The sequence below is a fragment of the Macaca fascicularis genome, chromosome 17 (genome assembly GCF_037993035.2).
Source record: "Macaca fascicularis isolate 582-1 chromosome 17, T2T-MFA8v1.1".
In the NCBI taxonomy this organism is placed as follows: Eukaryota; Metazoa; Chordata; class Mammalia; order Primates; family Cercopithecidae; genus Macaca; species Macaca fascicularis.
The window spans coordinates 92,301,133-92,327,479 of NC_088391.1; the positions used below are offsets into that span (position 1 = coordinate 92,301,133).

The 26,347-nt window shown below is 39.0% G+C and overlaps 1 protein-coding gene across 1 annotated transcript in view; it reads left to right on the forward strand.

Annotated features, from left to right (window-relative positions):
• The first annotated feature begins 16,023 nt into the window (after positions 1–16,023).
• ITGBL1 (integrin subunit beta like 1) overlaps positions 16,024–26,347 on the forward strand; it is a 244,353-nt gene continuing 234,029 nt past the window's right edge. Inside the window, exons 1-2 of the mRNA XM_005586184.4 lie at positions 16,024–16,280; positions 17,231–17,448. Coding sequence (XP_005586241.3) covers positions 16,183–16,280; positions 17,231–17,448 — 316 coding nt within the window. The 5' untranslated portion in view covers positions 16,024–16,182. The remainder of the gene's footprint in view (positions 16,281–17,230; positions 17,449–26,347) is intronic.

Consider the following 26,347-nt stretch of genomic DNA (forward strand, 5'->3'; position numbering starts at 1 on the left):
ATATTATAGACTATTTGTAATGGAATAGAAACCACCTTGGTAATCATAAGAAATATTACAGATTGTGAGAAATATTCCTTGCGTCTGTCCTGCTTGTGTGTATTTCTCATCATCTTGCACACCTGGTGTCAGTCTTGATAGCACTTAATAGATGCACACTGAATTTCTTTTGAAAGAATAACTGAATGAGTCTAGGCACGTACTTGTTGCTATGGGAAGGGTGTGGGGATGATCCAGTGTTCCAGCTGAATCAAAGAAAACTGAGTTACCTGAGAACACGTGGCAGGTGGCAGGGAAGGAGAAAGAAGTAATTGAAGTGGAAAACAGATGGGTGCAGAATAAATTTTACCATCTTTATTCTTCGAACTAAGGCTAATTCCGTTCCAAAAGAAGCAATTGACTGTAAGCATAATGCATTCTCTATAATCTACTAGCATGATTATCTTGGTTTGTATGCCTGACTTTTGCGAGCATCATGTTTCCACCTCATGAAGTTGTTGTATGAAGAGTTAAACAAGATAAAATATCACATCTTGTTTTTTCCAAGAGGCAATTATTTTGTTCACATTTTTGACAGATTTGAAATTGGATCAATAGCAATGAATGGCATTTTACGATCTCTGTTGGTAAGTCATGATGATGTACAAACATCCAAAGCTCTGACTTTGAAATCTGCAAAAGTGGTGTCAGGAACTTGCAAGAAAATTCCGAGACAGTAGCCGAGCAAGTGAGTGTGTTGAGTATGAGTGGGCCATGGTGACTCAACTGAGTTCAGAAAACTTCTAGAAGTTGGAATAAAAAATTGGCCAGCTATAGAAATATACAGAGAACTCAGCACCAAAGGGATTTAGCTTCTTTTATAGTTTGTTTTAAGTAAAACTGCATCACCTGCACTTAAGGACAATATATCATCAGAGGATGAAAAACACAGTCGTACAATTCCAAGTTGAAAAGTGACTAGTTGGAATCTCCAAAGGAGTTTTAGGAAAATCTCAATTAATTTATTTCACCTGCGTTTTTCTTTTTATTTCTGTATAATATACCAGTATAATGATGTTTTGGTAAACAAGGGACCCAAATGATGGGGATCCCATTAAGGTTATAAAATCATATTTTTACATTTCTTTTCTATGTTTACATACATTTAGATATACATATACTTACTATTGTGTTACAGTTGTCTCCGGGATTCAGTACAGTAACATCCCATACAGATTTGCAGCCTGGAGGAAATAGGCTACACCATACAGCCCAGGTGCATAGTAGGCTATCAGGGTGTGTCTAAGTACACTCTGTGATGCTCACATAGTGATGAAATTGCCTAGTGATGCATGTCTCTGAGCCGACTCTGTTGTTAAGCAATGCAGAACTGTAATAGGGAGATATGAAAAAAATATACTTCTAAATAAGCCTAAAAGGTCTCTTTCAATAAATACAAAGTTAAAATCTAATAAGAACACGTGTCATAGTTTAGTTAGGCACATTTTTTTTTCTTTTACAGTGGTACATAAAATGATGAAAAATCTCTCAATGAATGATTATATTTGATAAATATGGCATGGAAAGTAATTGATATATCATAAGTTCTCAATGAAAGTGAATGGACTTGATTTTTTTATTAGTTGTTACTTACCAATCTTGAATAACTTAGGTAAGTCATTATAAAGAATTCTTTAAAATAACAAACACAATGAAAATAAAAATATAGAAGATAAACCATCCAATTATTATCTTCTTGTTCCATAATATAGATTTCTCATTAACAGAAAGAAGTATATGCTCTTTTTTTCTGCTTTTACATCTAATCAATTATAAATAGACCTAGCAAGACAGTTAATTTTAAACATGACAATTAAAAAACAATGAACTGCATTTTTTCCCATTGTATTAAACAGTCTTTCAGTACATCTGGACACTTCTAAGAATATTTAGGTTTTCAAGAACCGTTTAATGTGAAGCTTCATTTGACTCCACAATGCCAAACTGATTTAGGAGCTAAAGTAACTAAAGGAACAAGTTGCTTGACCATTTCAACTAGAGCTTGAAAGGCAAGTGTAATTTATTGTATTGCCTGGTCAAAAGGAAAGCAGGTGATAGGAGAAGTGGTAATTGACTGGGCTACCCACAGAGGAGGTAACAAGTTGCTGGCTTTATCATTCAATACTTTTCTCACTCAAGCTACTCTATTCTTTTTTTTTTTTTTTTTTTTTGTGACTGGTCTTATTACCCCTCCCTTTTTTCTTAAAGAAATTTAATTCATATCTTGCTCTTAGTAATTTATCTAGATTGTTATATCAAATAAAAATATCTATGACTAAATATCATTTTCTGTTTACGAAAATGAAAAAGTTTTGTGTGCAATTTTCATCACAATAAGGCAATGTTTATGGCCAAAGAAATTACACCAAAATCCATATAATGTCAGTTTTGTAAGTTGAATATTATTACAGGAAAATGCTTAGGCTCTCATATGGGCTTTCATACTGTGATTATTATTCCCGTAACATGTTTTAGTGTCTTACACAGTTTAGGACAGAGTCTCTTGACCCTGGCACTGGCACACAACCTCATGAGCATCTCTCTTCACCTATGGAACCTGTATAGAGTTCATGGCCTGTGGTTCCCGAGCGTCGCCCTAGTGAACCACTGTGTAGTAGGAAAGGTATTGGCACAGAGTTCAGATCAAAATACACATGAATGAAATATATTTTTAACTTGTGGAAACTTATGCTATATAAAATAGCTCTACATGAATGCCTATTTGCAGAAGACTCATACTAGTTTTTGTCATTTCCAACTCTAATATGTATGTAGGATATATATAATATATGTTTATTAATCTGTTGTATATAATATATAAACAAAGCACCAATCCTATTGACACTATTCTACAAGATAAGGAAGGAGGGAATCCTCCCTAAATCATTCTATGAAGCTAGCATCACACTAATACCAAAACCAGGAAAGGACATAACAAAAAAAGAAAACTACAGACCAATATCCCTGATGAACATAGATGCAAAAATACTTAACAAAATACTAGCTAACTGAATCCAATAGCGTATCAAAAAGATGATCTGCCATGATCAAGTGGGTTTCATACCAGGGATGCAGGGATGATTTAACATACACAAGTCAATACATGTAATATACCACATAAAATTATAAACAAATATCACATCATCATCTCAATACATGCAAAAAAAAAAAGCACTTGACAAAATCCAGCATCTTTTTATGATTAAAGCTCTCAGCAAAATCGGCATACAAGGGACATGCTTTAATGTAATAAAAGCCATCTATGACAAACCCACAGCCAACATAATAATGGGGAAAAGTTGAAAGCATTCCCTCTAAGAACTGGAAAAAGACAAGGATGGTCACCTTCACCACTCCTCTTCAACAGAGTACTGGAAGTCCTAGCCCGAGCAATCAGCCAAGAGAAAAAAATAAATTGTACCCAAATCAGTAAAGAGGAAGTCAAACTGTCACTGTTTGCTGATGATACTGTTGTATACCTAGAAAACCCTAAAGACTCCTCCTAAAAGCTCCTAGAACTTATAAATGAATTCAGCAAAGTTTCAGGATGCAAAATTAATGTAAACAAATCAGTAGCTCTGCTATATACCAACAGCGACCAAGCTAAGAATCAAATCAAGAACTCAACCCCGTTTACAATAGCTGTAAAATAAAAATGAAAATAAAGAAATAAAAACCTTAGGAATATTACCTAACCAAGAAGGTCAATGACCTCTACAAGGAAAACTACAAAACACTGCTGAAATAAATCATAGATGACACAAACAAATGGAAACACATCCCATGCTCATGGATGGGTAGAATCAATATTGAGAAATTGATCATACTGCCAAAAGCAATCTACAAATTCAATGAAATTCCCATCAAAATGCTACCATCATTCTTCACGGAACTACAAAAAAAAAATCCTAAAATTCATATGGAACTAAAAAAGAGCCCACACAACCAAAGCAAGAGAACAAATCTAGAGACATCATATTACCTGATTTCAAACTCTACTATAAGGCCATAGTCACCAAACAGCATGGTACTGGCATAAAAATAGGCACACAGACTAATGGAATAGAATAGAAATAAACCCAAATACTTACAGCCAACTGCCAATGGAACAGAATAAAAATAAACCCAAATACTTAGAGCCAACTGATCTTCAACAAAGCAAACAAAAACGTAAAGCAGGAAAGGACACCCTATTCAACAAATTGTGCTGGGATAATTGGCAAGTCACATGGAGGAGAATGAAGCTGGATCCTCATCTCTCACCTTACATAAAAATCAACTCAAGATGGATCAAGGACTTAAATTTAAGACCTGAAAGTATAAAAATTCTAGAAGATAACATCAGAAAAACCCTTCTAGAGATTGGCTTAGGCAAAGATTTAATGACCAAGAACCCCAAAGCAAATGGAACAAAAACAAAGATAAATAGGTGGGACTTAATTAAACTAAAGAGGTTTTACATGGTAAAAGGAACAGTCAGCAGAATAAACAGACAACCCACAGAGTGAGAGAAAAATCTTCACAATCTATATATCTGACAAAGGACAAATACCCAGAATCTACAAGGATCTCAAACAAATCAGCAAGAAAAAAACAAACAATCCCATCAAAACTGGGCTAAGGTCATTAGTAGACAATTCTCAAAAGAAGATATGCAAATGGCCAACCAACATATGAAAAAATGCTCAACATCACTAATGATCAGGAAAATGCAAATCAAAACCACAATGTAATACCACCTTCCTTTCACAAGAATGACCACAATAAAAATTCGTAGATGTTGGCATGGATGCTGTGAACAAGGAACACTTTTACACTGCTGGTGGGAATGTAAACTAGTACAACCAATATGGAAAACAGTGTGGAGATTCCTTAAAGAACTAAAAGTAGAACTATCATTTGATCCAGCAATCCCACTACTAGGTATCTACCCAGAGGAAAAGAAGTCATTATAAGAAAAAGATACTTGCACGTACATGCTTATAGCAGCACAATTTGCAATTGCAAAAATATGGAACCAGCTCAAACACCCATCAATCAATGAGTGGATAATGAAACTATGATACACACACACACACACACACAATGGAATGCTACTTAGCTGTAAAAAGGAATGAATTAATGGCATATGCAGCAACCTGGATGGGAGAGCATTATTCTAAGTGAAGTAACCCAGGAAGGAAAAACCAAACATCGTATGTTCTCACTCATAAGTTGGGGGCTAAGATATGAGGATGCAAAGGCATAAGAATGATACAATAAACTTTGGGAACTTGGGGTGAAAGAGTAGGAATGGGGTGAGGGATAAAATGCTACAAACTGGGCTCTGTGTATACTGCTTGGGTGATGGGTGCGCCAAAATCTCACAAATCACCATTAAAGAACTTACTCATGTAACCAAATACCACCTGTTCCCCAAAAACCTATTAAAATAAAAATTTTAAAATATATATAATATATATTTTATATAATGTATTTTATATATTATATGTAATATATATTTAATATTACATAAAATATTTTGTCTTATGTTATATATTAAAATGTATATAAAACATATATAAAACCTACATACATATTAGAGTTGAAAATGAAATATTTATATAATTTATATATAAATTATATAAATATATAAAACATGCACATATGTATATATGCATAAGTTTGTATATGTGTATATAATGTGTGTGTGCACACATGTGTACATATGTGTGTGTATGTGTATCTGTTCTTCATCTATTACTAGAAGACAGTGTGGACAAATACATAGTAAAAATATAATCACAGAAGTTCAGCATTAGAGAAAACTGGTACTCCCTTCAAGCATGCCATTGTGGAAACTGGAATTTAGCGGGTTAAGAAACCTGGCCAAGGCCGTCAGCTATTGGATGACAAAGCCAGCAGCAGAATTCATCTCTGAACAGTTAAGTCTCCATGCCACTTGTGTACCTAGTTATATCCTCCTGCTTATTAACAGCTCAATACCACTTTAAGAATTAAAAGTCTATTCATTGGCATAAAATAATATTTATGTGATAAATTTCTTTTCCCCTGAAGTCAATGAAAATGACTCCTAGATTTTTTTCTTAAAATTTCCTTCTAGCATCAACTAGAACTGCAGAAATATTCAGAAGAGTGAAAGAATATTTCTCATCCCAGAGACTCCTAATATTTCCAGGTGTTTTTGCTATGTGGGAGGGAAAAAAGCCCTCTGGTTCTGTGCTAACATCTGGAAAAGTTGTTAACTATACACCTTTTTTTTTTTTCCTAATTCCACAGATCTGGCTCAGCTGAGAAGCTCTTTTTCTTGGAAATGCAAACTTATTTTTATTGCTGCCTGGGAATATTTAGCCTTCCTGAAAATTTTGGTGTGCCTTTTACTATTTGAAAACCTGGGCCGGGCGCGGTGGCTCAAGCCTGTAATCCCAGCACTTTGGGAGGCCGAGACGGGCGGATCACGAGGTCAGGAGATCGAGACCATCCTGGCTAACACAATGAAACCCCGTCTCCACTAAAAAAAAAATACAAAAAAATTAGCCGGGCGTGGTGGCGGCGCCTGTAGTCCCAGCTACTCGGGAGGCTGAGGCAGGAGAATGGCGGGAACCCGGGAGGCGGAGCTTGCAGTGAGCCGAGATCGCGCCACTGCACTCCAGCCTGGGCGACAGAGCGAGACTCCGCCTCAAAAAAAAAAAAAAGGAAAACCTGGAAGGTGCCTTTGAGTGAAAATATTATTCAAGTAGGTTTTGAGTGAAATTGAGATTTTTTTTTTAAACTTCACATTTGACTGTAAGTGATTGTAACAATTAGTGCTGCACATATATGGCGAGTTCAGTAGGTGCTGTTTATTATCTAACTGTAGATTGACTTTCTTGATGTTTTTCATGATAGAATTTTGTTTGATTTTTATATTTTAATTGCCTAAATTCATCTCATTACTGTACGTTGATTTTTTCCTTCCATTAAGCTTGAAATACTCTCATTTAGTTCAAAAGGTTGAGTTTAATCAAAATGTATCAAAATTTTAAAACCATTTATTTACTTACTTATTTTGTAATTCATTCTCTCAGCAAATACTTGTTGAGGCTTTACTCTGTGCAAGATACTGGAGTTACAGCAAAGAACAAGAGAGATGGTCCCTGCTCTCATGGAACTTACGTTGAAATCGGGGAGTAGTAGATTATTCACAAGTAGATAAAGAAATGGAAACAATAATATTAGATCCTTGTAAGTACTATCACTAAAATAAAATGGGATAAAGGGTGCTTGACAAGGGAGTGGCTTTAGACAGCACAATCGGGGATCAGTCTGCTCTTTAAGAAGGTGGCATTCGAAGAGAAGCCACTCAGCACGTGACCTGGGGAAGAGGGATCCTTGCAAAGGAGGCACTGAGGCAAAGAACAAGCTTAGGATGTTCTAGAAACATGTGAGAAACAGAAAGGCTCTGAATGGTTGGAGAGGAGTGAGTAAGGGGAACAGTAATGAGAGATGAGGTTAGACAGGCTGACAGAGCCACATGGCACAAGGCTTTGTAGGATTTGGGAAGTAAGTGATCAACAGAAATTTATGGAGCAATGTAATAGTGGGAGGAAGAATCAGTGAAAGAGAGTGAGGGGAGAGGGAAGGAAGGAAGGAATGAAGGAAGGGAGATATTGTGTAAAGATACAAATGCTGATTTTGCAGAGAAATTACAAGTACCTAGAACTGAATTGAACAGGAATATTCTGCCATTTCCAAGGATAGTCATGGTCAGAGCATGGCATACCTTGGTCTGAGTTTATATAGGTAATACAATAGGTGAGGGGGCAGCTGGAAAACAGAAGCAAGTTCACAAAAAGAGAAACACACATTTGAATCTGCTTTAACCAGTACTAGCTGTATTCGTGGTTATTTTGAATTGCTTCAACATGTGTATAATGTGTGGTGTGTGTCCATACATTGATCCTTATTGGTATCATACTTTAGATGTGCTTTATCAGTGTAATGAATATTAGAATCCATTTTTAATTGGTGGGATGTATGTTGTTGAAGATAAGGGGTTGGCTTGGAATGATGCTCTTGCTTAAATAAAATGTTAAAACCAGCCAGCCCATCAGTTACACCAGCTTTGAGGTACATGAGGTCTGGAGGCCATGAGTTCTGGTTATATTCACTAAAGACCTTGACCACAAGAGATTTGCCAATCCTGTGGGTGGTAAAAATGCCACTGAATATGCTTCAGAAGATTCAGAGGGAAGCTTCTATACAAAGCTTAGGTTGGTATATCAGAAGACAGAGGGGTAGGGATATTACATTTCCAGATAGGCTGTGTGACCACTCTTGCGTGTTTGCTGATAAATGCCTACGTGTTTGCTGATAAATGCCTACGTGTTTGGCTATTTCAGGTCTGAGGCTCGCTTTCTTTGTGATAAATACCTAATAGTTTGTGGGGCAGAAACTTACAGCTCTCCTTTGTCCCTCTGTTGGGAACCACCTGACACTGCTGATGTTATCAAAAATCCTTCTGAATGACCAAACCAGTTTGTGTTGATCAACTAAGTCAGTGTCCAAAAAAAAAAAAAAAAAAAAAAAAAAAGCAAACAAGTGAACAACAGGGCTTGGTATGATCATTTAAGATCTTCTAGTCCTGGAGGGATCTTTATCCACACCCACATTTTGATTGACAGTAAGAACTGCTGTCATGTTGGTTCACATTTACATTTCTGCAGTCTCAGACCAGTCCTTGGAGAAGCTTGAAGGAGGTCAAACTGTCATATTCTCCCGAATAATCTGCTGGAGAAGTTATAATAATAATGCCTAATATCTCACAATTCAGCTTGCTTTTAAAGCTTGGCATCACTTTAAAGTAAAAGAAAAGAGAGATTATATCCAGACAAGCCATAATTAAAGGAAGGGTTTAGCCTAGAAAGAGCTTTGATCTCCAATGATGAATAGAAGTGTATGACTAGAAATGAAGCAACAAAGACTGGATTTACCAAGATTTCCAGTCATTTCCTACTAAAATCTTGAGGAAATTTATCATCTTACGCTTGCATTTCAGCCCCTGAAATGGAAGAGTCATGGGAATGCTTTATGTAGTGGGGGTGTTTGCACAATGAGTTTATTAATTGATGCATGTAGACAAGAGATTGTTGGGTGATGCTAGGAAGAAGACCCCAGCACCCTCAGAGAAGAGGTAGGGGTAGTGCCCTGCCCGTGCAGAGTGGACTTCACTGAATAGAAATTCATGCCCTAAGAACTGGATCATCCCTCATCACTCTGTGGCCTTGGTACACATATGAATTTCATTATTTTTAAAGGAATATGATCCTTGAAAACAGTTTTAAAAGCCAAATGATGCACTACTAATAGACTTATGTAGGAATCCCCTGTCCCATCCTCCTACCTCCTCCAGTGTGGCTACCCTGAGGCAAGAACATTCAACTTCTCTACCCTGAATCAATTGCAGTGCCATTCTCCCCAGTGGCATTTACCTCCATGTTTCTAAGTATGTGTTTGTGCTGCTTGTAGTTGATTTGTGGTAGAGAAGACTTTAGCTCTCTCATATTACCATTCCATTTCCTCTGTACCCCTGCTTCCCAATTTGGTGATATTACCCATTTTCTATTTGCTTGGTTGTCTATGTACATATGGTTCGTTTTCCTCTTAATCCACTACTTCTACTTGTCAAATTTATCAGGTGAGATCTGGTAGGTCCGTTTTCTGTTTTCTTGAAGATCTGCCTTCTAAAGCCGCACATTGTTATACAGCGGTCAAGACTAGTTGTTCTGCAACATAGAACGTGCCTTTGAAATTCCCCTTAACTTCATTATTTGTTCTTATCTTCATTTTTCTTCCAAGTTTTATCTGAATTCCTGTATCTCCTGTCTTTCCTTTCTTGATTTTTTGACCTGAGACTAGTGAATCAGATCTTCTATCAGCTTCCCAGGAAGAGTGCCAGCATGAAACATTTTTAAAAACCAATATATTGGAAAGTATTTTAATTAGCCTGTATGTTGGAAATAGAACTATGGTCTGAAAATCACCATCATTCTGAATTTTTTAAAAATTGCTTCCAATGTTACTATTAAAACATCCAATACCACTCTAGTTCTTGGTTCTCTGTATGTGATCATTTATTCTCGTTTGGAAAGTTAAAAAAAAAAAATTACTTTCCTATCATTCTGAAATCTCCCCAAGATGTTCCTTGGTTTCCATCCTTTTCATTCATCTTTTTACCTGTTAAATGAGACTATACAATATGGAAACTCATGGTCTTCAGTTTGGGGAAATTTTCTTGAATTTTTCTTCAATAATTTTATCCCCTTTATTATTTTTCCTATTCCCTTTCCAGAACTCCTATCAGTTAGACGTCGAATCTCATAAATCAGTCATTTAATTTTTTAGTCTTTATTTGTATCTCTGTTTTGGCTTTCATTTTTAGGAAACTTTTCCTCCTTTATTTTTCAACCCTTTTAGTGGCTTCTTTTCAGCTAATTTATAATTCACTTTTTGGGCACTTCATTCGTTTTTGATTGTCCTATTCTTATGGCTGCACATTTTTGCAAGCCCAGATCTTCTCAGATCTCTGAGAAGAGGGATTATACTTTCTTACTTAAGTTGCTTCCTGTTGCCTTCATCATCGATGTCATCTGAGTTTCTTTCATTTGTGCGTTTTTTTTTAGTTGCTTGTTTCTTTTGACTTGCACCTTTTATTTTGGAGGGGCTCCTTGAAGTTCTGGTGCCTAGTAATCCTTAGTGATCTTTTTATGAAAAGTGTGGTTTTGAAAGTAAGAGTGTACGTTCACAGTATGTTAGTAGGACCTATTGAGGGTGAGCTCCATCATAGCTTTTTTTTTTTTTTTTTTTACGAAAGCCTCAAATATTCACATTCACATCCATTGTTTGTTTACATATATATGTTCAGTTTTCTAAAAACTAACAGTTTAATCAATAGCCCCTGAGGGAAATAAGACTGGTATAGGCCAAGTAAGGAGACGGGGTGAGAATCACTGTTCAGATGGTTCAGTTTCACTTAATTCCTGTTTGATTTCATACTGCCTTCTGCTGTGTCCAGTATTCCTGAGTCTATAGCCTGGGGTCTCAATGGAGTTAGTAAAGAGGTAACTTCCTATCTGAAAGATCATAGGTGAAGATCTGAGGTCAAATTTCTCCTCTAAAAGTATTTGTACAAATCTTCTTGTTAACCTCACACCTCACACATCTTATCGCTTTCAGTTTTTGAGTTTTTGAGTCTTTTCTGCATTGTTGAAAGAAGCACAATGATGGAGCTGTCCAGCTCTACAGTTTCCAAATATGAGAGGCTTAATGATGTCAATACTGTTGGAGGAAGAGATTAGGGAACTGTCTCGAATCTGAGTGATCAGCCTCCGGGAAGCCTGTCCTCTTATGCACAGGGAAAGTCTCAGTGAGAGGGGCAGCTGTGAGTTATCAGCAGTTACTAGTGTCATCAGCTAGATGGATGGGTGCATGGGCCCCGGAGAGGTGATCTGGGAGGAACCACAACATCTACTAGGGAGACAGTCAGAGTCCAAACACAAAGCATCCTATATGAACTCAGAGAGTATTTGGGCTTTATACTATGAATGGAGAGCTACTAAAATATTTTCAACAGGGAATGGATGTGATGAAATTTGCATGCTAGAAAGATGTCCGAGGGAGCAGGATAAATGTAGACACAAAAAGATAAGAACAAATGCAGAGAGAACAGTTGGGAGGCTATAGCAATAGTGTACAAGATACAATATGAAGATCTGAAATAAATACATTGAAGTGGAAGGCTAGGTTACTAGGAGGTGGGCTCAATGTGATTCAGGGATTTACCAGAAAATCCAGATGAATTGTAGACAGGTACCAAAGGTAACTCTCACAATTGTGTCTACAGGGATTAAGTTAAAATGATATAATTAACAAAAATTGGGAATATAGGAAAAGGATCTGGTGTTATATAGATTCAAGTTGAATCCACAGTCATCTCAGGGGATACCTAAGGCCAAAATGTCATCTGACAACTGATCCAGAATCCACTATATCACCTGCATCTTTTGTTGACTCATAAATTTATTATTCGTGTTGTATATCATTTAATTTATTTTTGCCATAAATATATATCAAGAATGTAATATATATTGGGCACTATTTTAGATAATGGCAAAAAAAGTGGTAGCCTATTTACATGGTAAACTAAGAATAGCAAAGCAACTGATGGGATCTTTCAAAATATTTTTCTGGGCAAAATGAAGAAATAAGTTCATATCAGACTACTCAGTACACTTGTAAGTGGTTGGATGGCCTATTCAATATGTGCTAAGAGGCTAATACTGTCTTAAAGGTTGTATCTAAACTTGGTCCTCAGCCTAATTTTTTTTCAAATATCTTGTTAATTATTTGAATAAAGGTACAGAATGTGTGTTCATCATATTTACTTTTGAGAGGGTGAAATAAATATAACACAAGTAACCATAGTTATTTTTACTGACTGGATAAAAGAACTAAGTTTAGATGAAAAATAATAAATCAATTTGTGTTTGGGGAAAAATACACTTATAAAAGCACACAACTGGGACAGCGTGGCATTCAAAAAAGCGAATATGACCTTCAGTTTTATTGGTAGAAATATAGCATATGAAACAAGAATACTGAAAGTACTGATCTATTCCACATCCATTAGGCCACTAAATGGTTTCAATTGTATACATCATACTTTCCAAAAGGCATCCATCCCAGAAAAAGCAAAATCAGAAAATCAGGGCATTGAAAGCTTAAAGTTATAATACATAAGGAAGAGGTGAAGGCAATGAAAATATTTATCTTTAAGAAGTGTAGAATTGTTTGGGTGTAGAATTGTTTGGGGGTAATATAGACTGGGGAATATACTATTACATCATTGAATATTTGATTCAAGGCTTGTGGCTAGAATATTATTTTAAATGTCTTTTTAGAGTAGACCCAGAACCAAGGGGTGAAACCTTCAAAGCAATTCTCAGAAAAGAATGTGGTCCTCTTAATTTTTTTTTTTTTTTTTTTTTTTTTTTTACCATGGCCACCTAATTACTTGGCAAATATACGGTATGTTATCAACAAATTTAGTTTTGAACTAGACAACCTTTAAAAAATACCTTGAATGCTGAAATTCTCTGATTGTGTAACCTGAGGACTGAAGGACTACATTCAAGGACTAGGGTGTTTTCAGTCTTTTTGAGTTCAGTTCCAGATGCACCGGGTCCTTTCGGGCACCATTCATTATGCATCCAACCCACTGCTGTGTCCCCAGCCAGCAGAAGTGAGAAACTCAGGACCTTTCTTGGCACATGTGTGTCCTTGAGGTTCTGAAAACTGGGAAAATGGAAGGAGTAGGTGTTTCCAAGGCATTCAATACTTTGGTTTAAAAAAAAAAAAAAAAGAATGCTAAAAGGCATAAATTTAAAGTTAACCTTTCATTTTGACAGACTTTCTGTGGATCCAAGACTTTCGGCTGAGTCACCAAGTCAGCCACAATATAACTGTTTCAACTGACTAGGAATATTATTTCTGAGTCACAGTAATGTAATGATCTGAACATTTACATTTTCTCAGTCACCTAGTACATACTAACTTCACTTCAAAGCTGAATAATATATTAAAGATAATATTGTTCATTGAATACTACACTGTATGAAAATACTGCAGGTTAAAAATCACTTAAATTCATTAAAAATGTTCAACTATCAAGTCCCTATTTCATAACAAATTTTCCCTCAGAAAATATGCAAGGAGTAAACAATACATGACTCATTTATTAAAGCTTCCATGTTTTTATTGCAAATTCCTAGTCAGGCTTTGGAATAGATACTTCCCTTCTATAATTACCAAATTCTCTGAGTCACTAGGTTTCTAGATGTTGACAGGAAAGCCTGTTCCTATGTCCTTGTACTATCACATGTGGGCAGGATAAAATGTAACTCTAGAATTTGTACTAAAGGTGGGTGGAAGTTCCACTCTTAGATCCAGGCACCCTCAGGCTCAGCCCTGAGCCCTGTGATTTACAGTCTTCTCAAGCTATTATTATGTAAAAATAGATATCTTGGGATATTATTCAAATGCACTCTGTGATCCCTTAGAGCTGGGCTTGGGGCCTGAGAACTTGCATTTCCACAAGTTCTCAAATGATGCTGATGTTGCTGGTCCATGGACCACACTTTAACAACAACTGACTTAGTAATTCCCATTCTGTCTCTCTTTTAGACAGACCCTTCCCCCACAGGTTGTAGTTCTTGTGACTTAGGGAACCTGCCAACTCAGAACCTGTGTCCTTTTTTCTAAGCCACACTTTGGGTATCCAAGACCCCGGAATTACTGGTCCAGACATCCTCCCAAAACTGTGCATACCTGTCCCCAGTCTGTCCTTGCCATAGAAGACTCCACCAGTGTGTACACACCTGTATCTAAGGGTGGGCAGAAAATCAGCTATTTGAAATAAGTTAAGTTGTGTGGGTAGGGGTTGGGGGGTAGGGGGACACACAGATGTGCCCCATGCAAAACCTCCCCTGTCACAGGGTGGAGAATGGAGTAGAAACAGAAAATAAATGGACTATGATTAGAGGACCTTCATTGTTTTCTTGCTCCAGCAGGCAAGTGTAGTGTTGGTCTTGCCCTATACCTACTTATGTAAATGACAGGGAGAAATCCCATCCTGTTATGACTCATCCCTGATTTTAAGGATCTGGGACCACAGGCGGTTCTTGAATAGTTCTATTTCATGAGGAAGCATTGCATCTATAGTGCTCTTCTTAGGGTGAATGAAAAATGTTTTCCTCCTTCCATATAACCCTCTACACACTTTTCTCAGATGACCGCAAATGTAGGGGATAGCGTATGTGCTTTGGATTTCAGCTGAAATACAACTAACTTCCTGTATGAATTTGAGCAAGTCAGTTGACCTTTTTGCCCTCAGTTTCTTTATCTTTAAAATGGGAGTAAGAACGCCTCCCTGTTCTCTTCCATCTCCTTCTTATTTCCACCCAATTTAATTTGATGCCATTTTCAGTTTTGTGTTCAAATGCTACCATCTTTGATTAGATCACGTGCCTGTATCTCATCTGGAAGTAACTTCTCATTGCACTTGCAACCGTTTGTCCTTGTTTTTGTGGTTTTGTTTTGATTAATGTCTTTATAGCTCATTGGACTCTGAGAGAGCAGGGATTATGTCTGCTTAGTTCCCTGTTACATTCATTCTATCTTGCACAAAACTTGGTACCTGCTAGATGCTAAATCCCCATTTGCTAATGCACAAATAAATGTGTGATTATTGTCATAATTAGAGAACACATACTAAATGACTGGCACATAATAGGTGCTTAGTAAATGACACCGATTGTTTCTCAGTGCAATTTATGCTATAAATATTTAATTTTCTTTTCTCATATTTGACATATGGGGAGAATGGGGTGAATTTGAGACAACTACAATTTAAACTGTCCAAGTCAAGAAAAAAATGTGGTGTGATAAGCTACTGGCCTCAACAGCTGGAAGCATGACACACTTTTTAAAGACTAAAGAAATGAAATATCCAGTTTAAATCAAAGGATAATAAAGGCAAGAAAATGTTGTATTTGCCAGATTTCCTTGCCCTTGCCCCAGCCCAAACTCTAAAGAGTGCATCTTCTTTAAAAGTGTGTGGTGAAACTAATTCCCTACCCAAGTGTTCACACCAGAGTCACTGGTCTCACCCTTCTTCTTCACAACTCAGGGGTTATTTTAAAGGTCTCTTTAATATTGGCCAGTCCAAATATTCTCTTGTCAAATATTTCTGGGGCCTGTACTTGAAGAAAGAAATGATTTTCTCAAATCTGTGAACAGGACACTTTTTTTAATGTCAAAATAAACCATCTGCTTGTACAACTGTTTCTAATTACTTCCCTGCCTAGACTCTCCACTGAGGGGTTTGGCACCAGCACCCCGCCCAGAGCAGTGCCGCTGCCCAAATCCTCGCAGGCAGCTCATCAACGCAATTGCAACTCCGGCTGGAGTCCCGGACCTGCAAGCCTGGGTGTCCGTGGGTCCGTCTGCCCGGCCATCTGCTGGTGGCACCTCTCCCTCCTGCCACCTCCCTTGGTGAACCCCACCTTGCAGAAGTGCAGCTCGCCCAGAGCAGCCCAGGAGCTCAGCATGCATCCCCCAGGCTTCAGGAACTTCTTGCTGCTGGCGTCCTCCCTTCTCTTTGCTGGATTGTCAGCTGTTCCTCAAAGCTTCTCGCCATCTCTGAGGTAAGTTTGGTTTGTTATTCTTCAGTAGAGACCTGCCCTGCTTATGTGGCAGGGCTCAAGCTTGCAGGATGGCTGCCCTAAGCCAAGAGTTGTTACTAAATTGGACACGGGATAAACTGTTTTCAACCTGTTCCATTCCCTCTCCTTATACCTACACTGTGCATTGCCTCATGTCTGTCCTTTTGCTTTTCCTTTGGAAAAATGCAATCAGTGAATAAAAATATAATTTATACTCCTGCAAATATATATCAGGAGGAATTTCTGCCACGAGTTAAAATTCTATGTGTACCCGTATCTTCTCACAATCTATAAAGCAGAATGATCTCTGTTTCCCAACAGCAGCAACAGGTCTATATTACATTTTGTATCACATTCGGAAAGAGACGGAGGCACATTGCAATAGTGAAACTAAACTTTTTAAAAGTAGAGTTCCTAAAGACTGCTTAATGCAAATTATGCCCGATGCTATCATAACATGTCTAATTCTTTCTATATATTCACCTCTTCTCTTCCATAATATAACTGCCCATTGGCCATCAGATAGCAGTGGGACATTTTTTAAAGGAAAACTGGAAAGTCAGCTGAGTGCCATACCTTGGATTACTTTGTATTTAATCTAAATGTGCATATGAGATTCAGTGACAAACTACCAAAGAGCAGGGCAGATCACCTCTGTTCACCTGGAGAAAGGACCTGTGTCCGGGGGGCAGGTAACCGCCTTACACGTTTTGGGCCCTGGTCATTTCTCTGGTGGGTGGTACCTGCTTGCTTGGGAAAATATAGCCCTTCCAGGCAGCGCTTGGACCGCAGAGAGATGTGGGCCTCAGACTTCCTGTTCTTGGGGTTGTGCGTCTGCACCTGGAGGAGACACGGGGGAGGAAACGTGGGTTCTGAGCAGGGGGCGGTGTCCACGTCTGACCCCGCCTGCCGGTTGCTTGTTGCCCGCGCAGGAGCTGGCCGGGCGCCGCCTGCAGGCTGTCCCGGGCCGAGTCGGAGCGCCGCTGCCGCGCACCTGGGCAGCCTCCGGGGGCCGCGCTGTGCCACGGCCGGGGCCGCTGCGACTGCGGCGTCTGCATCTGCCATGTGACTGAGCCGGGCATGTTCTTCGGGCCCCTGTGTGAATGCCACGAATGGGTGTGCGAGACCTACGACGGGAGCACCTGTGCAGGTAAGGGGGCGACGCTGTCTCCTCCTTCGGGAGGTAGGAACTCCTCTTCTGGGATTTCTGCCACTCCCTAGAAGAGTGAAGGGTGGGGACACGCTTCCTTTCACATAAGCACCAATTAAGTTACCGCACTTGTCACACTTTGGCTAGTTAATTCTGCCATCATTTATCACAATACTTTTATCCCCCAGGCTCCGAACTTGAAGTAGTATTTTAAAAATTCATTCACTTAACTATATATTTTATTGTAATTATATATTTTATTGTAATTATGATTTTTTTAAGATGGGGTCTTACTATGTTGCCCAGGCTGGTCCCCAACTCCTGGGCTCAAGCCATCCTCCCTCCCGGGCTTCCCAAAGTGTTGGGATTACAGGCGTGAGCCATTGCACCTGGCCGTCATTTGCTTAATTCTAAAATCTCGCTTGCCTCTGAAGTTCCTCATTACAGACTAAATTCCCCAATGTCCTCACAAATAGAGTTATTTTACTGGGTTCTCCTATCCCTATCAAGAATGTTAATCATAATATTTGTAGATCTTAGGCCTGTATTTTATTTTACATAGGAAACAGTGGGAGGGGGAATGTATTATTTTCCTCCATTCTAGGGAGGCAGGTTTTGCCTTTGAAGCCTGATTAGCCCTCTCATCATTAGAATATAGTTCACAGGCAGGAGTGCGTATCAGAAAATGATAATAAGGAAAAAAATAAACAGGCACATATTTACTTAGAAGCGACTGTTTCTGCATTGTTCTAGCTGCTTGAATTTTTGAGTTGCAATGAAACTTGGTATTTTTTAAGGGTGGAGTGAAAATACATTCATTTTCCTTGCACATTTTTAAGGAGTGATTCAGGTTCTGATATTGGAAAGGGTCAAAAAATTCCTTCCCAGAGAACACCCTTAACCTCTTCACCTGTTTCAGATAAATGTGTCATTTTACTTAAGGCCAAGAGCTTCAATTAGTGCCTTGTGAGTGACACAGAACTCCATTAGTGAAAGCACAACACAATGCATTCCAGACAGGGTTTGGCAAATTTGTAGGAGAAACTAGCCACTTATTTTACCCTCAGTGTAGCTAAGACTAATAAGTCAGCCAACACTAACATAGAAAGATCAAGAATGAGTTTATAGCAAAATAGTTTTTTCTTGGAACCTGGGCCCAGTAGTGTGTAAGTTAGGTTACTTAACATGCAGGCTGCTTGGCAATGCAAAAATAGTCATAGAAGAAATTTGGAGGGGCGCAGGTGCATCTACTTTGTTTGTTTTCCCTGTGAAGGCTGTGAATCAACCCTTTAAAAATACTGGATGCTGGGTGGGGTGGCTCACGCCTGTAATCCCAGCACTTTGGGAGGCCAAAGCAGGCGAATCACTTGAGGTCAGGAGTTGAAGACCAGCCTCGCCAACATGGTGAAACCCAGTCTCTACTAAAAATACAAAAATTAGCCAGGTGTGGTGGCATGTGCCTGTAATTCCAGCTACTTGGGAGGCTGAGGCAGGAGAATTGCTTGAACCTGGGAGGCGGAGGTTGCAGAGAGCCAAGATCATGCCACTGCACTTTAGCCGGGGTGACAGAGATTGAGAATTCACCTCAATAAATAATAAAATGAAAATATTGAACACCACAACTTGTTATTTAACTTTGTAGCCCTACAAGCTGCAGTATTATTAAGGGTAGCCCTTTGGAATGAAAGCTAAGTTATCGCCTAATATTTTATTCCGAATTTGACTGTTACTTGGCTTCTCTGACTTATGGCCTCTGGCAAACCCTCTTCAATATCATGAATTTTGAACAATTTTTCCAGGGCATTTTCTCTTGTTTTATTACAGATGTAAGAGGTAAGATGCAGCCTTTAACTGGGGAGAGTTCTGAGTACCATCAGATTCACTTTCTCTGTTGAAGAACCTAGGCTGGTGCTTTTCTCCCCAAAACTATGCAGAAGGAATGCTGTGGTAGACAGCGTTCTTTTCCCCCTCCCACAGAAAATGATTTGTTGTTTACTCATAGCATCTTAGTCACTGCATTCCTTCCTTCCTGATACAAAATGCAGGACTGAGTTAAGCATGGTTTTGTTTGGTTATGCATGCACTTCTATAGAAGATGAAATGCTTCTCTTTAAGACTGAATGGAATAACGAAGTTCATTTTTTATTCTCATCTTGCTGACTGATGCCCATCAAGGCCTACTCTACAGGGCCTTGAGCAGAATCTGTCCTCGCAAATGCCCTGACCACGTTTGTGAGGCCCATGTGAAGATCCCTACAAGTAGCACACAGGGCTGCCTTGCGAGCTCATCAATGTATTCCGTGCCTCAAATTTAGCTTCTCAGTTTTATTTTTAAGAAATAGTTCCAATTTTATCACTGTAATATGGAAACATAGCAGGTTTTCTATGTTTATGTGCACCTGTGCACACCTCCGTGAAATTTCCTGTAGGTGCTTTCCAGAAATAGAGTAACTTCCAGAGACCTCTCCAACTTCTAAGAAGAAAACAAAATCCTTCTCTCATAGTACTATATCATGGAGTGATTAAAAGTATGGGCTCTGGGCTGGGTGTGGTGGTTCATGCCTGTAATCCCAGCACTTTGGGAGGCCGAGCTGGGTGGATCACCTGAGGTCAGGATTCAAGACTAGCCTGGCTGACGTGGTGTGAAACCCCATCCCTACTAAAAAACACAAAAATTAGCCAGGCTTGGTGGCATATGCCTGTAATCCCAGCTACTCAGAAGGCTGAGGCAGGAGAATTGCTTGAATCTGGGAGGCACAGGTGGTGGTGAGCTGAGATTGCGCCACTGCATTCCAGCCTGAGCAACAAGAGTGAAACTCTGTCTCTAAACAAATAAAAATAAACTTGGCTGGGCGAGGTGGCTTACACCTATAATCCCAACATTTTGGGAGGCCGAGGTGGGTGGATCACTTGAGGTCAGGAGTTCGAGACCAGCCTGGCCAACATGGTGAAACCCATCCCTACTAAAAATACAAAAAAATTAGCTGGGAATGGTGGCACGTGCCTGTAATCCCAGCTACTCGGAAGGCTGAGGCAGGAGAATCCAGGAGATGGGGGTTGCTGTGAGCTGAGATCATGCCATTGCACTCTAGCCTAGGCAACAAGAATGAAACACTGTCTCGAAAAGAAAAAGAAAAAAGAAAAAGTGTGGACTCTGGGAGAAAATTTCTAGGATTCAAATCCTAGTCCTACTACTCAATAGCTGCATGAACACACCAGGGCCTATCATGGGGAAGGGGGAGGGGGGAGGGGCAAGAGGGGAGGGATTGCATTGGGAGTTATATCTGATGTAAATGACGAGTTGATGGGTGCTGACGAGTTGATGGGTGCAGCACAGCAACATGGCACAAGTATACATATGTAACAAACCTGCACGTTATGCACATGTACCCTAGAACTTAAAGCATAATAATAATAAAAACTAAATAAAAAAAAATAGCTGCATGAACTTGGGCAGTTACTTAAACAGTCTCACCTTGATTTCTTCATCTGTAAAATGGGAATAACAGTATCTACCTTACAGTACTCTTGTAAGGTTTAACATACGTAAAATACTTAGACTAGCATCTGACACAAAGTAAGTGCTCAGTACATATTAAAATGTATATATACATTACATATTATTACAGTGATGCATAACTGGTGGGCTAGTATGGATGGAAGGACGGGTGGATGGAGGTGACAGATGGATAGATAGCTGGCCTGGTGTTTGTCGGGCATTTAATACATTGAGAGCAATTTAGTTCTCTTCATGTAGTCTGGGCTTGTTATTGATTCAAGGCCCAAAAGGTCAAGTAAGGATAATTATTTTGGCCCAGCCTCAGGGCAGCTGTATTAGATACACTATGCCCTTTTAAAGTTAAGTCCATTGGGATTATTATACTGTGAATCATAAGAAACGTACTTATTATAGTTGGTGCTGGTTGAAAGTGATTAGGCTCTCGCCATTAGAAGTCTATTTCTTCCATTGTCCACTTGTTCATGGCACATGCATCTTCCTCAGACTATTATAGCACAAAGATCCAGGCAAGTGAGTGTTCCTATGGATGTGATGGTCTATTAAAGGGTAAAATAATTTTGGTAGAATGGGGAAGCCCTGTCTCTACTAAAAATGCAAAAATTAGCTGGGTGTAGTGGTGTGCGCCTTGTAGTCTCAGCTACTCGGGAAGCTGAGGCAGGAGAATTGCTTGAACCCAGGAGGCAGAGGTTGCAGTGAGCCAAGACTGTGCCACTGCACTGCAGCCTGGGTGACAGAGCGACACTCCATTGCGCGAAAAAAAAAAAAAAAAAGAAAAAAGAAAAAAGAAAAGAAAAGAGAAAAAAAGAAAGAATGGCAAAATGTTTGATTGCATAGAAAGAAACTTTCAGTTGATATTTCCAAAGCATTCCTGGTTGCCCCCATGACCAGCTGTAATGACACTTAAATAATATATTGTTTTCTTAGAAATCTTTTGAAATTGCTGTTGAAATACATCACCAAAAAAGTTTCGGTTTTAGTAATTTAGGAAGAGCTAATATAATTCAATTTAGCAACACTTGTGAAGCACTGCATATTTTCTAGGCTCTCTCCTGTTGAAGGGAGTGTAAAGATGAGGGATAGAAGGCAGCTGACCATTGAGTAGGGAGACAAAGAGAAATACCACATATCTATAATACAATGCAAGATATCATTTGTACAAATTTTTGTGAGGGCTCCATTGAGCCAGGGGTTATATATTATGGTTAAAAGTTCTTGAGAAAGAGGTAGCATTTGACATAAGCACTTAAGTACTGGGAGATTTTTTAATCCAAAAAGTGAACTGTTGGAATTCTGAGCAAGGAAAATCTTAAGCAAAGGTGTAGAAGCAGAAAAACATGTGGATGTTTGGGAAATAGTGAAGGCTACAAGGGTTGGCTTGGCTGGATCTTAGAGCTGTAAGGAAAGTAGTAATAGATAGGTTGAGAATTACAGTTGATCATATTGTAGAGAGTTTGTTCTTGATTAAACAGCATATAAGAGCTATTAAGAGTTCAAATATGGGAGCGATCATTAGTGCTCTGATTCATGGAAAGAAATACAGTCATTCCTTGGTATCTGCTGGGGCTTGGTTCCAGGGAGCCTCCTCCACCAGTGGATACCAAAGATGTTCCAGCCTCTGATATAAAATGGTGTAGTATTTGCATGTAACCTATACACATCCTCCAGTAACCTTTAAATCATCTCTTGATTACATCTAATACTTCATGCAATGTAAATGCTATGTAAATAGTTATATTATATATACAACTATTATATATTAGTTGTATTATTTTGTGCTACACTGTTATTTTTTTCTGAGTATTTTTAATCTGCCAATGAGGAGCCCGCAGATATGGAGGGCTGACTGTATGGTGCCCCAAAGCATGGCAAGTTAAAGTAGAGAACCAATGGGGAGGAACTCCATGGGAGAGACAATAAGAACAGAATTATTATTATTATTTTTAAAGACCATTTAAAAGTAGAATCAATATGAATTAGTGCCCAAGGGTGAGTAAGATGAATTAAAACTCATGCTGGGTTTTTAAGCCTGCTAGATTGGAAGTATGATGGAACTGATGGAATCAAGAAATCACAGGAAAGAATCAGATAACCAAATCCATGACTTATAGTTCTTTTAAGTGGAATTGATAGAAAATGAAAAATTAATGCTAGCAGAAAGAGATTCCTATTTCATTGACTAGCACATTTGGAGCAGGATGGGAATCTTGTCTGAATTGTTAACGTGGGCTAACTTGCTTGTACTGTTAACCTTGAGCCAGTTTTTTAATTTACCTGATATTTAGTGCCTTTTTCTGCAACAGTATCCTTATGGATATGAAGAACTTTATATTCTTGGTGACACTGAGCATGATATATATATATATAAATTTATTTAATATTCATATCTTTTATATACTTATACATTTATTCAGACTATAAGCCATCCTTAGCTGGATGTGGTGGCTCACACCTATAATTCCAGCACTTTGGGAGGCTGAGGTAGGTGGGATCGCTTGAGCTCAGGAGTTTGAGACCAGCCTGGGAAACATGGTGAAACCCTGTCTCTACAAAAGATACAAATATTAGCTGGGCATGGTGCATACCTGAAGTTCCAGCTACTAGGGAAGCTGAGAGGGGAGGGTGGCTTGAGCCCAGGAGGCAAAGGTTGCAGTGAGACATGATCATACCACTGCACTCCAGCCTGGGCAAGAGAGGGAGGTGCTGTTTTAAATGAATAAATAAAAAATAAAAATAAAAAAATAAATATAAGCCATTCTTATAAACATTGATTTTTATGTGTAAATATTGATTTTTATGTGTAAACATTAACAATATAACACAATTAAAATAATTAGAATACATTGAAACCTTTTTAATATGTAAAAATTAGGAATTTTTTTCTTGAAGATATTTGACTTTTACACTGTGAAGTAAATAGTATGGGAATTATATGTGGTTTTTCATGAGAACTGGTCTTCCTGGCTCTTGAGGCTGTCTGAGGACTGTTTGACTTGCCTTTCCCTTCCAATTGCATTTTTCTTAGATTGTTGAACGATTTCCCTCCGAGACTACTTGTGGATTCACTCGGGGTGTTTCTTCACTAGTCTTTTTCTATTTTTCATCTTCTCTCCCTTCCTTCAATCCTCATCCTGACTTCCTTGCCCACTCCTTTACCTCCATCTAGCCCACCTTGGATTTACCACCCCCTCTCTTTCACAAAATATCCCCTCCTTGTCTCTGAGTCAGAGGCACCAAGCACATAAGAACATTATCTGCCTAAATCCCCTTCACCAGTAAATAAATGTCTTGAACAGACAGACTGGCTTTCACATCGCGTCTTTCCTGTGTTTTCCTCATGGTCTTCACACCACTGGTAGTTTTTGGAAACACATTCAGGAGTTCTCCACCATTAGCTCACCTATTTCATGTAGCCATTTTTCAGGAGCTCTGCTTTCTTACATTCATCTGTGTTGGATAAATGCATATCGTCTTAGCCCAAGTGACATATAAAAGTTAAATGTTTTCATTCTAAAAGAAAGTGCCAAATGTGCACAGCAATTTTCCTCAGTTGAATTGCTCTATCTGGACAAGGCTCTGCAGTTCTACCATAATATCTTAGTCTGTTTTGCGTTGCTGTAAAAGAATCCCTGAGACTGGGTAGGTTGTAAAGGAAAGAGGTTTATTTGGCTTACAGTTCTGCAGGCTGTACGAGCATGGCCCCAGCATGTGCTAGGCTTCTGGTGAGGCCTCAGGAAGCCTTTACTTACGGAAAGTGAGGGGGGACTGGCATGTCACATGGTAAGAGAAGGAGCAAGAGATAGAGGGAGGGGCACCACATTCTTTTAAACAATCAGCTCTCCTGTGAACAAATCGAGAACTCATTACCTTGGGGAGGGCACCAAGCCGTTCATGAGGCATCCGCCCCCATAACCCAAACCTCCCACGTGATTCCACCTACAGGATTGGGGATCACATTTCAACATAAGATTTGGTGGGGACACACATCCAAACTCTATCACACAGAGACAGATATACTTTGCCCTGGACTAGGTCATCCCTGCACCCTGATGATCTAGAGGAACATATTTATAGCATTGTGGTATTGAGATAAAATAGTATAAATGTGCGAAGTTCAGGAGTTATTTTCTGTGTAAAGTTTCCCCAGAATGAGAAAGGAACATATGGAAACAAATTTATTTGTATTACAAATTTTAAATTTGCAAAACATAAACCTCCCTCATAAGGTTCTCAGAGTCTTCAATATATTTTGAAATACGATGCTAAAACTGACATCCCATGTTCTTGATATCATAAACCCCCACAAAAGCTGCTCAGCTCCCTGGGCCTCGGATACACATTGTTACATCTGACCTTGTGACTCAGCATGTTCATGTTCTTGAGGTGGGTGATTAATGCCCTAGGAGGGGCTGGGTGTAGTGACTCACATCGCCTGTAATCCTAGTACTTTAGGAAGTCGAGGTGGGAGGATCCTTGAAGCCCAGTGGTTCAAGACCAGCCTGGGCAGCATAGCGAGACCTGCTCTCTACTAAAAATTTTTTAAAAATTGCCAGACACAGTGGTGGGTGACTGTAGTGCCAGCTATCAGGAGGCTGAGACAGGAGGCTCATTTGAGCACGGGAGATTGAGGCTGCAGTGAGCTATGATCAGGCCACTGCACTCCAGCCTGGGTGAGAGAATGAGACCCTGTCTCAAAAAAATAAAAAATTCTCTGGGAGTAGAGAACCCCGTTATCATTCTTCAGGGAATTCCCTGTCTGCAAACTTATGAAGTAAGACAAGACATTTTGCGAAGCTTCATATCCTGCCCTTGTATTATTTTTCTATTGCTGCTCTAACAAATTACCACAAACCTTGAGGCTTAAACAGCTCAAATGTCTTTTCTAGAGTTCTATAGGTCTCAAAGTCTCCTGACATGGGACTTCCGGGCCAAGGTGTTGATAGGCTCTGTTCTTTTCTGGAGACTCTAGGAGAGCATCTATTTCCTGGTTATTGGTGTTGAGATAATTTAGTTCTGTGTGGTTGTAAGACTGTGGTCTCTAGTTCCTTGCTGGCTGTCAGGTGGGGGTTCCTCTTGTTTTCTAGAAGCTGCTTTTGGGTCCTTACAAGTAAGTACCCCACTCCCAAATCTCAAAACTGGAAACAGGTTGTCATCTCCCAGAGCCTCTTCCATTGTCACGTCCCTTCTTACTACCATTGGAAAACAAACTCCACTTTTAAGGACTATTTTAACTAGACTGAACCCAGATAATCCAGGATAACCTTCCTATCCAAGACCCATAAACTTCATCACATCAGCAAAGTGCCTTTTGCCATAAGGTGACATGTTTACAGGTTTCAGGAGCAAGAGGATGGCTATATTTGAAGGGCCCATAGTCTTCTC